Source organism: Podarcis bocagei (genome assembly GCF_964188305.1).
Source record: "Podarcis bocagei genome assembly, chromosome: 4".
NCBI lineage: Eukaryota > Metazoa > Chordata > Lepidosauria > Squamata > Lacertidae > Podarcis > Podarcis bocagei.
Genome location: NC_138128.1, coordinates 61,741,939 through 61,755,745, shown reverse-complemented (window position 1 = coordinate 61,755,745; position 13,807 = coordinate 61,741,939). Strand labels below are relative to the sequence as shown.

Below are 13,807 nucleotides of genomic sequence, written 5' to 3'. Positions count from 1 at the left end.
TACTGCTTAGTGACTCAACCCAATATATGGTGTGAACATCACCATTTTTTCTGGTCCATGTACCAAGAACAAGTCCCCATCAGGGTATGTTTGACAAAGTTGTCAGAATGAGAGAGAGAGAGAGAGAGAGAGAGAGAGAGAGAGAGAGAGAGAGAGAGGTATTAAATAAATGGAAACACTAAACGCCTAATACATTAAATGCCTAAATATCAGTGAACTATCATTATTTAATAGGAGCTTCTATTAACTGCAGATAGTGTAGTAATCCAGCACCCTGATATTGAAAAGTGATATATGTATGGGACTTTGAGCATAAATGTTGCAATTATAAATTTTTACTGTAGGAAAACATTGCCAACCTAACAAAGAAAAAAAGTCCTTGACCAAAATATCCGAGGATATTACACTGAGACGTAATCTACTGATGCAAATCATTACATCTATTTGCATTTGCTTACTGAACCCTAACACAGAAATTAAACTACATAGAGTGGGGGGGAAAGAGAGCTGGTTGTGCATGGTTAAAAGGAGACATCTTGGAGAATCCAAGCTCTTTCATTAATTTCCCCACTTCCCCTCATTAACAAGTAAAATGTTTTTACTGCTTGAAAAGTTTTAATAAATAGGAAAATGCAGGGCAGCCAACATAAGTTTTTAATGCAATATACAAAAGCTTTTAATATTTTTACATACATTAATGAAAAAGCTAAATTTTATAAGACTTCTTCTGTGAAGGAAATAAATACTACATGCACAATTACATATCTCTTATAAAATATTTACCGTAACTCTTCCATTTCATTTGATACATCAATTAACAAGTCAATTAAGTGAACATATAAGGATTGTCCTATTTCAAAATAATGTATCTCATCCCATTCAATTCTCTTTCCAAGCAGTGTGTGTGCATTTTTGTTAAGAAAAACAGAAGAATAGTCTGCTGGAAATGCAGGTTCAAACTTCTGGTCTAGATTAGAAAGATTAAAATCAAAATCGACTTGTAGGGACAACGTTTAGGAAAACCAGGCCCTAAGTCAAGGCAATATTCAGTTTGTAACATTCCATTGGTCAAACAATAATCTGATGTAAACAATATTCCCTGCTGTGTTTAGGAAAACTCTATAATGGGTTGGATACTTTGTGCTATGTGTCTTCAATTAAACTGAACAGAAAATGTGGTTCACCATGTCCTACAGAATTACCTGGATTTCCTAGAGGGTCCTGGCCTTTGGACTGGCACACTGTGTCTGAAGTCATGCAACAATCACAGATTTAACAAACTGCTTTGAGATATTTTATTACAATCATGCAACATATAAATTTTATGAAATAAAAATAAGTAATAAATAAAACTTATCTACCGCTTCTTAAAACTTGTCCTTAGATTCCAAGGCTAACAAGCTCCACAACAACCACCACTAATTACACATATTTTTAAAATAGTGTATAATTTTTATGAGAGAAAAGCTAACTGTTAGACAGATTTATATTGGATTATTCTGGGTTTTAAATGCATGTGCATGCCAGAATCATAATTTCCTCAACACACATGCAGAATAATCTACCATCTGTAAACATAATGCAGAAAAGTACAAGCAGATATGGAAAGGTCACACAGTCTAAGAGACTATATGTGTTCTTAACAGGATTGGGAAACTTTTTTCCCTTAGTTTTTGAAATTATGCTGAGCTTTTAAAAAACGTTTCCTCCAGCAAAAAGTTGTGTGTGCGCCCCCCCAAACACTTCTGATCATCTAGCTATAAGTATAAACAATCCTATAGTTATCACCTGAAAAGCCATCAGGAGAAAAACTAGCCCAGTTTATTTTTAATAAAAGGAGGATCATAGTATATAATAACTCTTCCTGCCATATCCATTGAATCTGCTGAAATAGAGATTGATGTCTGGATATTTCTAGCAGGGGGAAGTAATATTTCTCTAAAACACATACTTTTGGTATTCAGTTGCATCCTGAGAAAAGTGGTAGGCCCCCTACCTAACCAGCTACTACAAAGAATCTAAAAGGTTTAATATCTAAACCTTTTCCATTTGAAAAATAAAAAGAGTACAGACACCAGAGTATTTTCTAAAGATAGCTTTTGAAAATATTGTATGCAATATCACCTCTAGTTGCACTCATTAATGTACACAAGCCTTTACTTTTTCATATCTCAACTCGAAAAGCTTCATAAGGGCATAAAAAGCTAGAACTACTAAACACAAAAGATTAACACTGCCTACATAATCCACAGAACCTTATACGGCATTTTCCAAGTCTTTCATCCCTTTTTCAACTCATAGCAAGCATGGGACAACCTGCAATGCAATACATACCATGCTTCAGTTTATTGTTACAATAGGCCAGAAATCATAGATGCAGATGTCCAGATTAAAAACAGGAACTTGTCCTCATCGTACAAAGACTAAAGGAAGTTCAAGTAGCAATGTACCTTGCATACAAATGCCACTAGTAGTTGGTGTAGCAATACTGGGAAGTTAGCACCGACCCACATTTGTGTGCCACTATTCTGCCAAGAGTTCTCCCATATCCTCATTGTAAACTTGCCTGGTTCAAGCCATCATCCAGGTTTTTCCATTTCATTTGACTATTGGTCTCCACTAGTATGCCATCTCAGAGGCACAACTTTTCTTGCTGCACTATATACACGTATACACACACACTGCTCTTCACCAGGGAGGTCACAAAGCTGCTTACAATAATAAAATATGCAATACACTTTCATGATATGTTGTTGTTTTTTATAATCACCATCATCAAAATAAATCAGAGGAAGAATGGAAGGAAAAGTGAAATGCACAGCCAGAAGGAGAATTGCAGAATACATGCTGCTGTGTTGAGAGCTCTTATGCAGGTTTCCAGTCATTCCATTCCTCGGCTTTTCATTTGTTCACCTTCTTAACAGGCAGCCTATGCTCAATGGGAATCCTCAGCCCCACTGGGCTGTTTGGGTTATTTTCCCATCCTTTAGGTTTGGGTTTTTGCTTGGTATTTGTCCTTCTGATTTTGCATTTCTACAAACCTGCTAATACTTTTCCATCTGGTGTGTGGGTGTTGCCATTTTTAATTCATAAAGACTGGCATTCTGTGAACAGAGTTCACTATTAGTATATAAGAGATGACAAACAAACAAACAACCAACAAAGAGCCGGCCCCTGATTCGTGCTGATGAAAGTGGGTCAAAGATGAGGATCACACTTCACTGGTTCTCCACGAGTTAATCTACACATTTTGAAACACCTCAACCAGTAAAAGAAAAACAAAAACCCTGAATATTTTTGTGAACAAAATTTGAAGTTCTGTAGCCACCTCAAATGAGACACTCCATGCACATGGTTCCCACCTCTTTCACTATGTGCATAAAGACATCTTTGGAGCAAAATCAATGTTTGCTCCACTTTTAGAAGGTTTAGTTGATGTTCATTCACGAGTGCTGAAGACTCCCTTGTGTCACAAACAAGGAGACTTGGAGTGAGAGCTTTCTAAATGCTTCATCTACTCCAACCAGCTAGGGAGGGTAAGATGACTTTCTGGAAGAAGGCACAGGATAAGAAGATTTAAAAGTAATAACATGGATTCCATCAGGAGCAGGCATTGCAAGACTTATAATCCCTTGGTCATTAAAACGCACTACACACACAGAAGATTCTGCTCTGCTACTGACTTGCTGAAATGAAAAGTGATTTATCAGGCCAAAGGCGCACACAACCTTCAATGCTACTACTATGGAGGGGTTGTTTATAAAATGAAGCATTATTTATAAAATAAAAATAAAAATGAAGTAATAATGATTTACAAAGAATTCCTGAAAACATTTCTGCAGTGGTTTTCAGAGTTGCACCATAAAAATCTTACTACATTTTGTTAATGATTGAAATAATTGGTTGACAAGGACATCTAAATCAGTGAGCGCAGCTACAAAAATAAAACTGAGCCTTAAAGTAACTGGCATGTGTTCACACAGGGACTTCAGTTTAACATTATTATTCTGTTATACAACATTATTATTCTATTAGCCATTATCAGAAAGCTTCAAACCAAATTAGGTAAAACAGAAGTTGTTTATGTTCCTTATATATTATTCTTATTTATACAGGAAGAAAGTGATTAATGTACCCTTATTATTTTATCATCATTCAGATAACCTCATTTTGAAAAGGACAAAATCTCAATTTTTTTTTGGGGGGGAGGGTGATTTTTACTTACTTTTTTGCCATATAAACTTACCAAATGCCACTCTTAGTACGGGGAAATGGAAGTAACTTGTAGCAAATATATATATATATATATATATATATATATATATATATATATATATATATAAATACATACTGATTGTAACATGCAACATGATGCAAAATACCTCTGTGACTATTGAGCACAAAGCATTTATAACCGTATTCTTATTCATTATAATTCTGTCTGACAGGAGTCCATTAATTTTTTTATGGTGTTTTTGTGTGTGTGTGTGTGTGTGTGTGTGTGTGTGTGTGTGCGCTTTCCTAATGTTCTTATTACAATGTTTACTAGCCAGTTTTTAAAACAAGAGGAAAGGAGACTCTGGGCCCTTTTTATTATTTTGTTCTTTCAAAGATAATGATCCTAGATATTTTAACAACTGTTTCCTATCAACAAGCGGAAGAGATTAAATGATACATTTCAGCCCAGATATTTATGAATAGTGTTAAATCGTTTAGGTCTTTGCCATTAGAAAGATAAAACAGGATGCATTTTGAAGATGTTAGCAGAAGCGACTGTAGGGGAGGAAATATATATATATATATATATGCTTTCGTAGATTTTCACGGGTACAGGAATGCAGGTTTTGGTGTCTTCGGGTGTCTTCCCGTGTAAGAGTTGGGGTGTCTAGGCGACGTTTCGACGAGGTCTCACTCGTCATCTTCAGGCTGGTGCTTTCGGCTTCTTGTTACTGGAACAGAGCAGGATCTCAGTGTTTGAGTTCCTATAAATACTGTTGAGGGGGTGTGGTGTATAGCCTCCAACGTTCTGGGCAGAGAGGAAGTTCCCAGGTTAGTGTGTCTTTTCTTCTTTTGTTCATTAATTACTTGAGGGATATCTTGAGTGATTTCTTGAGTGATATTCTGAGTACCACTTAGGAGGGTCATTAGGTGTGGATTAGTTGCTAAAGCTTTCGTGTCTTGACCTCTTGACCTTGTGAAGAGTTTTTTCTGAGAAGATGGCTGTACTGCACTTAGTTGTGCTCTGGTTTGGCTTCGTGTATAGGGGCGAGCTGTGGTTTTGTGCCCTGTGCCAGCCAGATCTGTGTAGGGATTGCAGGGGGGTGCAGCATCCGGAGGTGCCACTATGGTTTGGCTACTGGATGGTGTCTGTAATTTATCTGTGGAGAGGGTCTGGGTTTGGGTCTGGTGTGGTTGATTGGAGATGGCGTTCTGTGTGCCTCTGGTTCTGGTGTCGGTTTTTGTGGGGAGGGCTATTTTCCAGATGTCTGGCAGGCGGGACGTATCGTCACGCTTGTTCATGTTGTGAGGGTGTTTCTCTATCTCGATGGCTTCCATGATTATTCTCTTGTGGTGGTGTTCCATGTTAAAGAGCAATTTGGAATCTGAAAAATTAATTTCGTGTCCTGTTTCTTTCATGTGTTGGTAAAGAGAGGAAGTTTTTTCTTCTTTTTTGACGGCATTCTTGTGTTCTGCGATACGTGCATTTATTCGTCTGTTTGTTTGTCCAATGTACGTGGCTGGGCAGACTTTGCAGGGTATTTCATAGACCCCTTGGTTTGGACACCAGACCCAAACCCAGACCCTCTCCACAGATAAATTACAGACACCATCCAGTAGCCAAACCATAGTGGCACCTCCGGATGCTGCACCCCCCTGCAATCCCTACACAGATCTGGCTGGCACAGGGCACAAAACCACAGCTCGCCCCTATACACGAAGCCAAACCAGAGCACAACTAAGTGCAGTACAGCCATCTTCTCAGAAAAAACTCTTCACAAGGTCAAGAGGTCAAGACACGAAAGCTTTAGCAACTAATCCACACCTAATGACCCTCCTAAGTGGTACTCAGAATATCACTCAAGAAATCACTCAAGATATCCCTCAAGTAATTAATGAACAAAAGAAGAAAAGACACACTAACCTGGGAACTTCCTCTCTGCCCAGAACGTTGGAGGCTATACACCACACCCCCTCAACAGTATTTATAGGAACTCAAACACTGAGATCCTGCTCTGTTCCAGTAACAAGAAGCCGAAAGCACCAGCCTGAAGATGACGAGTGAGACCTCGTCGAAACGTCGCCTAGACACCCCAACTCTTACACGGGAAGACACCCGAAGACACCAAAACCTGCATATATATATATATATATATATATATATATATATATATATATATATATGCTTTCGTAGATTTTCACGGGTACAGGAATGTAGGTTTTGGTGTCTTCGGGTGTCTTCCCGAAGTGGCACCTCCGTAAACAAACCATAGTGGCACCTCCGGATGCTGCACCCCCCTGCAATCCCTACACAGATCTGGCTGGCACAGGGCACAAAACCACAGCTCGCCCCTATACACGAAGCCAAGCCAGAGCACAACTAAGTGCAGTACAGCCATCTTCTCAGAAAAACTCTTTACAAGGTCAAGAGGTCAAGACACGAAAGCTTTAGCAACTAATCCACACCTAATGACCCTCCTAAGTGGTACTCAGTATATCACTCAAGTAATCACTCAAGATATCCCTCAAGTAATTAATGAACAAAAGAAGAAAAGGCACATTAACCTAGGAACTTCCTCTCTGCCCAGAACGTTGGAGGCTATACACCACACCCCCTCAACAGTATTTATAGGAACTCAAACACTGAGATCCTGCTCTGTTCTAGTAACAAGAAGCCGAAAGCACCAGCCTGAAGATGACGAGTGAGACCTCGTCGAAACGTCGCCTAGACACCCCAACTCTTACACGGGAAGACACCCGAAGACACCAAAACCTACATATATATATATATATATATATATATATATATATATATATATATATATATATATTCCATTAGTATAGGTACTTGTAAAAGCTCTGTGTGGCATTTAGTCACTTACTACTTATAATTACACTTGTAAATGCTCAGGGAAAAAATGGAGTTGAGAGAGACTTGGGGAGGGGGGGGGTTTACATCTACTTTTGATATCTGTGTAGAGCTCCAATGTTATTCAATAAATCTATCCACCAATTAAATATGCTTTGATAAAAAAAATTAAAAAAGAGTTTCCTGATCAGTGCACCTCCAACACTGGTAATACCTGAGAGTAGGTGGCTAGGTGAGGGAGCTGGGGGGAAAAGCCTGTCTTCCACTAAATAGGAATGACTGGGGATGAGTGGAGTCAGGAGGAACAAATCCAGGGCACTCTTCTCCCCACTATTAATAATGTTTTAAGCATTCACAAACATATATGTGGCTAACAACTTCCTACGCATTCCTCCTTTCACACATGATGCCATGCATGTATGTGTCGTATCAGACACCTTCCTTCCTATGTGTCATGAATACATCATCCAAACACAGGGGAAGAATGATTTCCCCTTTGGAGTTACTGTTTTATACACTGGAGAATTCATGCAGATTTAATGAAATTGACTGAAACTCGTGCAATCGAATTAGACGGTGTGACAATCCCTATCAAGACCAAGCTGCTGTGCTGGTTTTTTTCTTTCTTTTATAATTTCCTATTAACTGAGAGGCTCAGAAAACCAATGGATACTTTAAGGCAAGTAAGTCGGAAAATGTACTGACCTCCTGAGGTCCTCTGTCTGTTTGTGCTTTAGAAGCAAAAGCTGGAGGAAATACACAGTCTGGATCAAATATATTCTATACAACTGAGAAGTTATAACTCTGGTAGTATATAATATTTTCATTAAAATGAAACTTTAGCAACTTCTGAGAAATACAGAATTATGTACCATGAAGTCACAGCAAGAAAGTCAGGTGCTGGGTGGCCACATTTCCTGAACCCAAAATCAACACAGCAAAACTCACATATACCCAGCAACATGTACACACACAGAGCCCATTGCTACCAGTTTTCCTATCACCAAAAGTCATTGTTTCCCCCTTCTTCCTTTCCTTGACATCATGAATGTCCTTTTGGTATTTATCTTGCCTCCCCACATGGTCACAACTCTGCCCGGCGCCCAGAATCATTTCCAACAGCAACCCTACCAACACTCACACAGATCACAATTTCATCCTCCTATTAGCCAGGCCTATGAAAAAAAGAATATAAATTATCACAAATTTAGAACCAGCAGTCTACAAGCTCCCAAGTAAGGTGTGTGGCAGAGATAACAAATATGATGGGGCCAGGTATGTTCCTGGGAAGGGACAAGCAATTGTGACTTCCAAGGAGAGGAAAAGCTGTGTGTTTATTGTAGAGTTTGATATTGTAGCAACCCTAGTTATGATAGGTGGCTACCAATTCCACCGTAATCCTCTGAAAGGACACAATGAATCGAAAGTCTCTATTGTCCTCATTGCACATGTACTCTAGTAGCGTTTCTTGAATCTATACAGCCTGGTTAGCCACTCGCAACAGGGCTTGCACAGAAAGACATACAGTGGTACCTCAAATTAAGAACTTAATTCGTTCTGGAGGTCCGTTCTTAAGCTAAAACTGTTCTTAACCTGAGGCACCACTTTAGCTAATGGGGCCGCCTCCTGCTGCCACACCACCGGAACACGATTTCTATTCTCATCCTGAAGCAAAGTTCTTAACCCAAGTTACTATTTCTGGGTTAGAGGAGTCTTTAACCTGAAGCGTCTGTAACCTGAACCGTCTGTAACCCGATGTACCACTGTATAGGGATAAAGAATCACACCTGCTGTGTAGATTTTCACCAGTGTAGCCCAATCATAGCTTTTGCATTGGTTCCTTGTCAGAAAGGTAGACAGAAATCTGTACGTACTTTCCACCACCACTGTTACCACCTCCAGCCTCTGCAGGAGCAGGATACCACCCCTGATTTGGACTTCAGAGGCACACCGAAATGCACCGAATGCAGTCATATTTTCCAAGGTCTTCATGTCTCAGGGCAATATCAGGGAGAGTCCCAACTCTTGGGAGGTGCTACACTGAGTTTGCCTATTGGAACTATGCCTAACCAGCTATGGAAGTTCTGGTTGCTTTCTCAGTTTCTCCAAGCCCAATACATGAGAAGGGAAGCCACCTCCCCTCTTCTTCCATGACTGAAAAATGGACAGGGACGCTTCCTGACCTTGTGCTCTGCTTGCCTTGCCAGATCCATTCTCTAGTGGTAGGATTTATAGACTCTCAATCATCACCCTATTTTTTAATGTTAAGGAATAACAACAATAAAGTCTTGGACTCGTTCTGCAGTCAGTGCCAAAGCATCAAGCTAGACTAGTCGACTGTTTCAAGCCATAAGGATGAGACCTTTTAAAATAAAAGCATTAAAGTGAACATTGCAAAGCTATAGCAAGAAATTAGTAAATATTTTTCATTCCAATTATATAAAAGGCTCTTTTTTTTAACTTTTAACATGCGTATATGAAAAAATAATCAGTGGAACACAGGCTTACCCATTTTGTAGCACAGCATTTTGCTCCAGGTGGATTTCATGGACCCCCAGCTTGCATCCAGATATCTCAATTTTTCCCAAAGGGCTGCCCAGCACCACAAACATCTTCTCACACTGAGAAAAAGCCTGTTAAAAATACAACCAAAGATGCATAAACCATTTCCCCAAGTATCAATAACTAGGCATATAAATGGCATTTTATCATTATTCCAAACAGGAAAAAGAATGTTGGACTTAGTCGTGCCAGCTGCATAAGAGTGACCTTCATACTAAGTAACTTAAGTTCATTGATTTCGAAGAGTCTACTCTGAGTATGACTTATCTGGGCATCACGTTTCATCATTAAACTTAATAATACCACACTTCCCAAAAAATCACTTATAATATAGTTAATTAAAATTATTATATAATGTGAGATAGCAGCTAAATAAAACAAGTAAATCAAGTCAGAAATTTTCTCAAGCTGCAAGTCAGTTCTTAAGGTGTGATCCTACCTAGAACTGGCATACCCATATATTGTGAAAAGGCATAATCATCAGGCTAAGTGAGAATTAAAGAATCCCAGAGCAACAAGCATGAGACTCTTAATCTCATGGGTTCCAAACATGGGTCAGGCAAAAAGATTCCTACATTGCAGGGGGTTGGACTAAATGATGCTCATGGTTCCTTCTGACTCTACAATTCTACGATCCTAACAAATCCACTGGTCCACATTAGATTTGCCAACAAGGTATTACAAAACATCAGGCTCTTGCCAGGATGAAAAATGCTGAAGGTGAGTATAACCTACTTTCAAAGGACAAATTTCCTACTGGTGTAAAGAAACGAAATCTGCTCCAAGCCAGAATTTGCAATAAATTCGCCAACTGCCCACGCCCATTGGATGAAACGAAGGGGCACAGCCCTTTTGGCTGCAACATCTCCTCCCAGCAAAACTCTCTGATTTACTGTCGAGAGAAAACCTGGGAAATAAATCCTTACCATTCTGGCTTCTGTTCCAGTAGTAAAGATTCTAGCTTGGAAAGAAGCTAGAGTTTGCATAACTGGATTTCACAGCAATTACACAACAGCCAATATTTTGAATGCTGAAATGATTAAATGGAAGTGTGGCATACCCTTAAGGGCATTTCTCTTGGCTTCACACACTGCTGAAATTACAAAGCCAGTGTGGCATGCCCAGGGTCTGGTGGCAACTACATTCAAATACTGATCCGTTGCCTGACATAAAGGGTGATCCTGATCACATGCTGCCTTTAAGATCAAGCTTAATTTTGACCGAATTTACCTGAAGCTAGGGAAATGGTTGGTTTTAATTGGACACAGAAAAGAAAATTGATTTTCATGGCTATTTGCAGATCAATTGAAAAATGAAATGAATTTCGTTTCATCCTCCCTTTTAACCTGAATAGGTATTTAAATAATAATGATCTGAACTAACTTATCAGTGGAGAAGAGGATTTCTCTGTGCTAACAGCAGAAGCAGTAAAGCCTGCTCTGTGGCCATCATAAATCACCCTCTAGCTTCACATGCTTATTTAAAAAATCTTGGCATTAATTCCTGTCTGCATCACAATTCACTTTTACTCTCTTCAATGCCAGCCTTGCCTATTACGGGAGCCAGTGATGCTGCATGGAGACTACAGGGGCTGCATAGATCTATTGGACCTGGGGTAGCAAAGTTTAAATCTCAACTCAGTCTCAATTCCTCATCTATAAAGTAAGAGCAATAGACCATGACCTGCATTATCCCCATGGTTGTGGGGAAAGGATGAAAACCACTGCAAATTGCTTTTCAAACCATGAGCATTAAAAATTATTTTAAACTATTTTATGGCATGTAATATATTTCCCCCTATCATCTTAAAACTTTTTTGAGTTCTGCCCCACTTCTAAACTTCTTCTCTACTCAACACCAAATGGCACAGCAGAAGATGCATAGTTTCTTGCATGCAGTCAGATGCTGCCTAGTGCAAGTACCTATGGATTAGGGCCCAAATCCAACACTGGTAATCAAGAAGTAGAATAGAACAAGACATCTCTGCCTGCTCCTAAAGGTCACACAATCAGAAGTAAGGTAAAGGTAAAGGGACCCCTGACAATTAAGTCCAGTTGCGAACGACTCTGGGGTTGCTGCACTCATCTCGCTTTAAAGGCCGAGGGAGCCAGAGTTTGTCCGCTTCTGCAGACAGTTTTTCTGGGTCATGTGGCCAGCATGACTAAGCCGCTTCTGGCGAAACCAGAGCAGTGCATGGAAATGCCGTTTACTTTCCCGCCGGAGCAGTACCTATTTATCTACTTGCACTGTGTGCTTTTGAATTGCTAGGCTGGCAGGAGCTGGGACTGAACAACGGGCGCTCACCCCATTGCAGGGATTCGCACCGCCGACCTTTCGATTGGCAAGCCCAAGTGGCAAAGTGGTTTAACTCACAGCGCCACCCGCGAAAGTACACAATTGCTAATGGGGCAAAGAAGGAGAGCAGCCACACCTTCAAATCCAGTGTAGACCAATGAGGATTCAATGGTAAAAAGTAGGAATGATCCTCCTACCCCACCCTGGAATCTAGCATACCACTTCCAGGTGTTTTGGCCCCCACAGTTTAAGGGCCATTGCAGTGGTCATAGATGGCTCTTTGCCTATAAATGATGTGTCCACACTCTTTAAAATTATAGCCATCCAGCTACAACTCGGGGTTACTCCTTCCACCGCAAGAACTCTCTACTATAAATCACTGTGTAAAAGATTCCAGAGGAATAGCCATATCGGTCTGTGGCAGCAAAAAGAGTCTTATGGCACACCATAAAGCTTTTGTGGACTAGAGACCACTTTAATTAGCTACAAGATGGACTGTACCTAATGACATGGACCCTAGTCCACAGAAAGATCCACATATCATCACGTTCATCTTTAAGACTGTTATTCTTGTAAACAAGACATTTTTAAAAGTATTTTAAATAAGGCAATAGCATGGGTGGAAAACATGGCTCCCAGCTCATTTTATTAATGGGTTACTAGAGGACTATGGTGAACAAATCTCTTGCTTACTCTACCACAAGGCTCATAAACAGCACCCTGCTCATCCAGAATGCCTTGCTTCCTTCCACTTACCTTAGGGCTCTGTGTGAGGTCCATGTAAGTGCCTAACACCTATATTACTGCCCTCAGATACTTGCCGTTAATAAGAACACCTCTTTTTTGACTTTCCCATCCTCAGCCCACCAACACAGTTGCTTCCAGTTCCTACAGCATATTAGATTTTTTTGTCCTATCCAATTTCCCCATTCCTAACAAAAGCTAGTACCGGTAATTGTGCTCCCTGAGAAATGGAAATGTTTGAAAATATTATTTTAACAGCTTAGTGAATGACTGCTAGTCTTTGCCATAAAACCCTCTTGATTGCAGCAGGATCCCATTAAACACATTCTCAAATATACAAAACGGAAAAAAGCTATTGTTTGGGTTGTTTTGGGTGGTAAGTTTAACATACAACATGAAAACAAGGCACACATCCTGGGTTTGTCTGGCACCTTGCTTTTATAGAATTTGAGAACAGACACTTTTCAGCTACCATCATACACATAAGGCACAGGCTTGTCTTACTCCTGGGCACTGTCAACAGTATACTAGCCCCTGCAACATAAAACAAGATAATTTTACAGCCACCAACTAGACACAGTACTGCAGAGTGACAGTTTGTCATGAAGCAGTAAGGACTGTGGCAGTATGGTTTGAGCACAAATGTCAGTTTTTAAACTGTTATGTCTTGGCAAGCATCAGCTTAAAATGTGTCATGCCATCCCAGAATCTTACTCTCTGTAGTACACTAAAGTTAGGCTAATCCTGCCATCATTTAGCAAATTTGCAACCTGTTGGAGTAAGAAATGACTGCACTCTGTTACATGTTTGTCAGCTACAAGATGTCTTAATTCTTGTATATAAATTCTGAATCAGTTTTACGTACACTAGTAAAACAAGGGACATGGCAAGAAAATTACTTACAAAGCAAGCAAGGATTGATTAGCTATTGCAAAGTCTTGTAAAGTACATAAATATTGTGCCAAGAAATTAGAACCTTACTTTTTATATTACTTTTTAATATTTTTTATGTAAGGCATTTATACCCTTTAGCCAAAGTGGCTGCTAGAGCAGCTTATAAAAATCAGCACTAAGACAGTCCCTGCCCTCAGGAGGCTCACCATCTAAGACATGACACGT

The 13,807-nt window shown here is 39.7% G+C and overlaps 1 protein-coding gene across 8 annotated transcripts in view; it reads right to left on the bottom strand.

The window, feature by feature from the left end:
* Positions 1-13,807, bottom strand: part of MGMT (O-6-methylguanine-DNA methyltransferase) — a 180,185-nt gene that overhangs the window by 131,995 nt on the left and 34,383 nt on the right. For 6 of the 8 annotated variants that reach the window (XM_081193099.1, XM_081193101.1, XM_081193098.1 and 3 more), the window contains exon 3: positions 9,596-9,720. The exons of the other annotated variants lie outside the window; for them this stretch is intronic. In XM_081193099.1, coding sequence (XP_081049225.1) covers positions 9,596-9,720 — 125 coding nt within the window. The remainder of the gene's footprint in view (positions 1-9,595; positions 9,721-13,807) is intronic. 8 annotated transcript variants of the gene reach the window in all.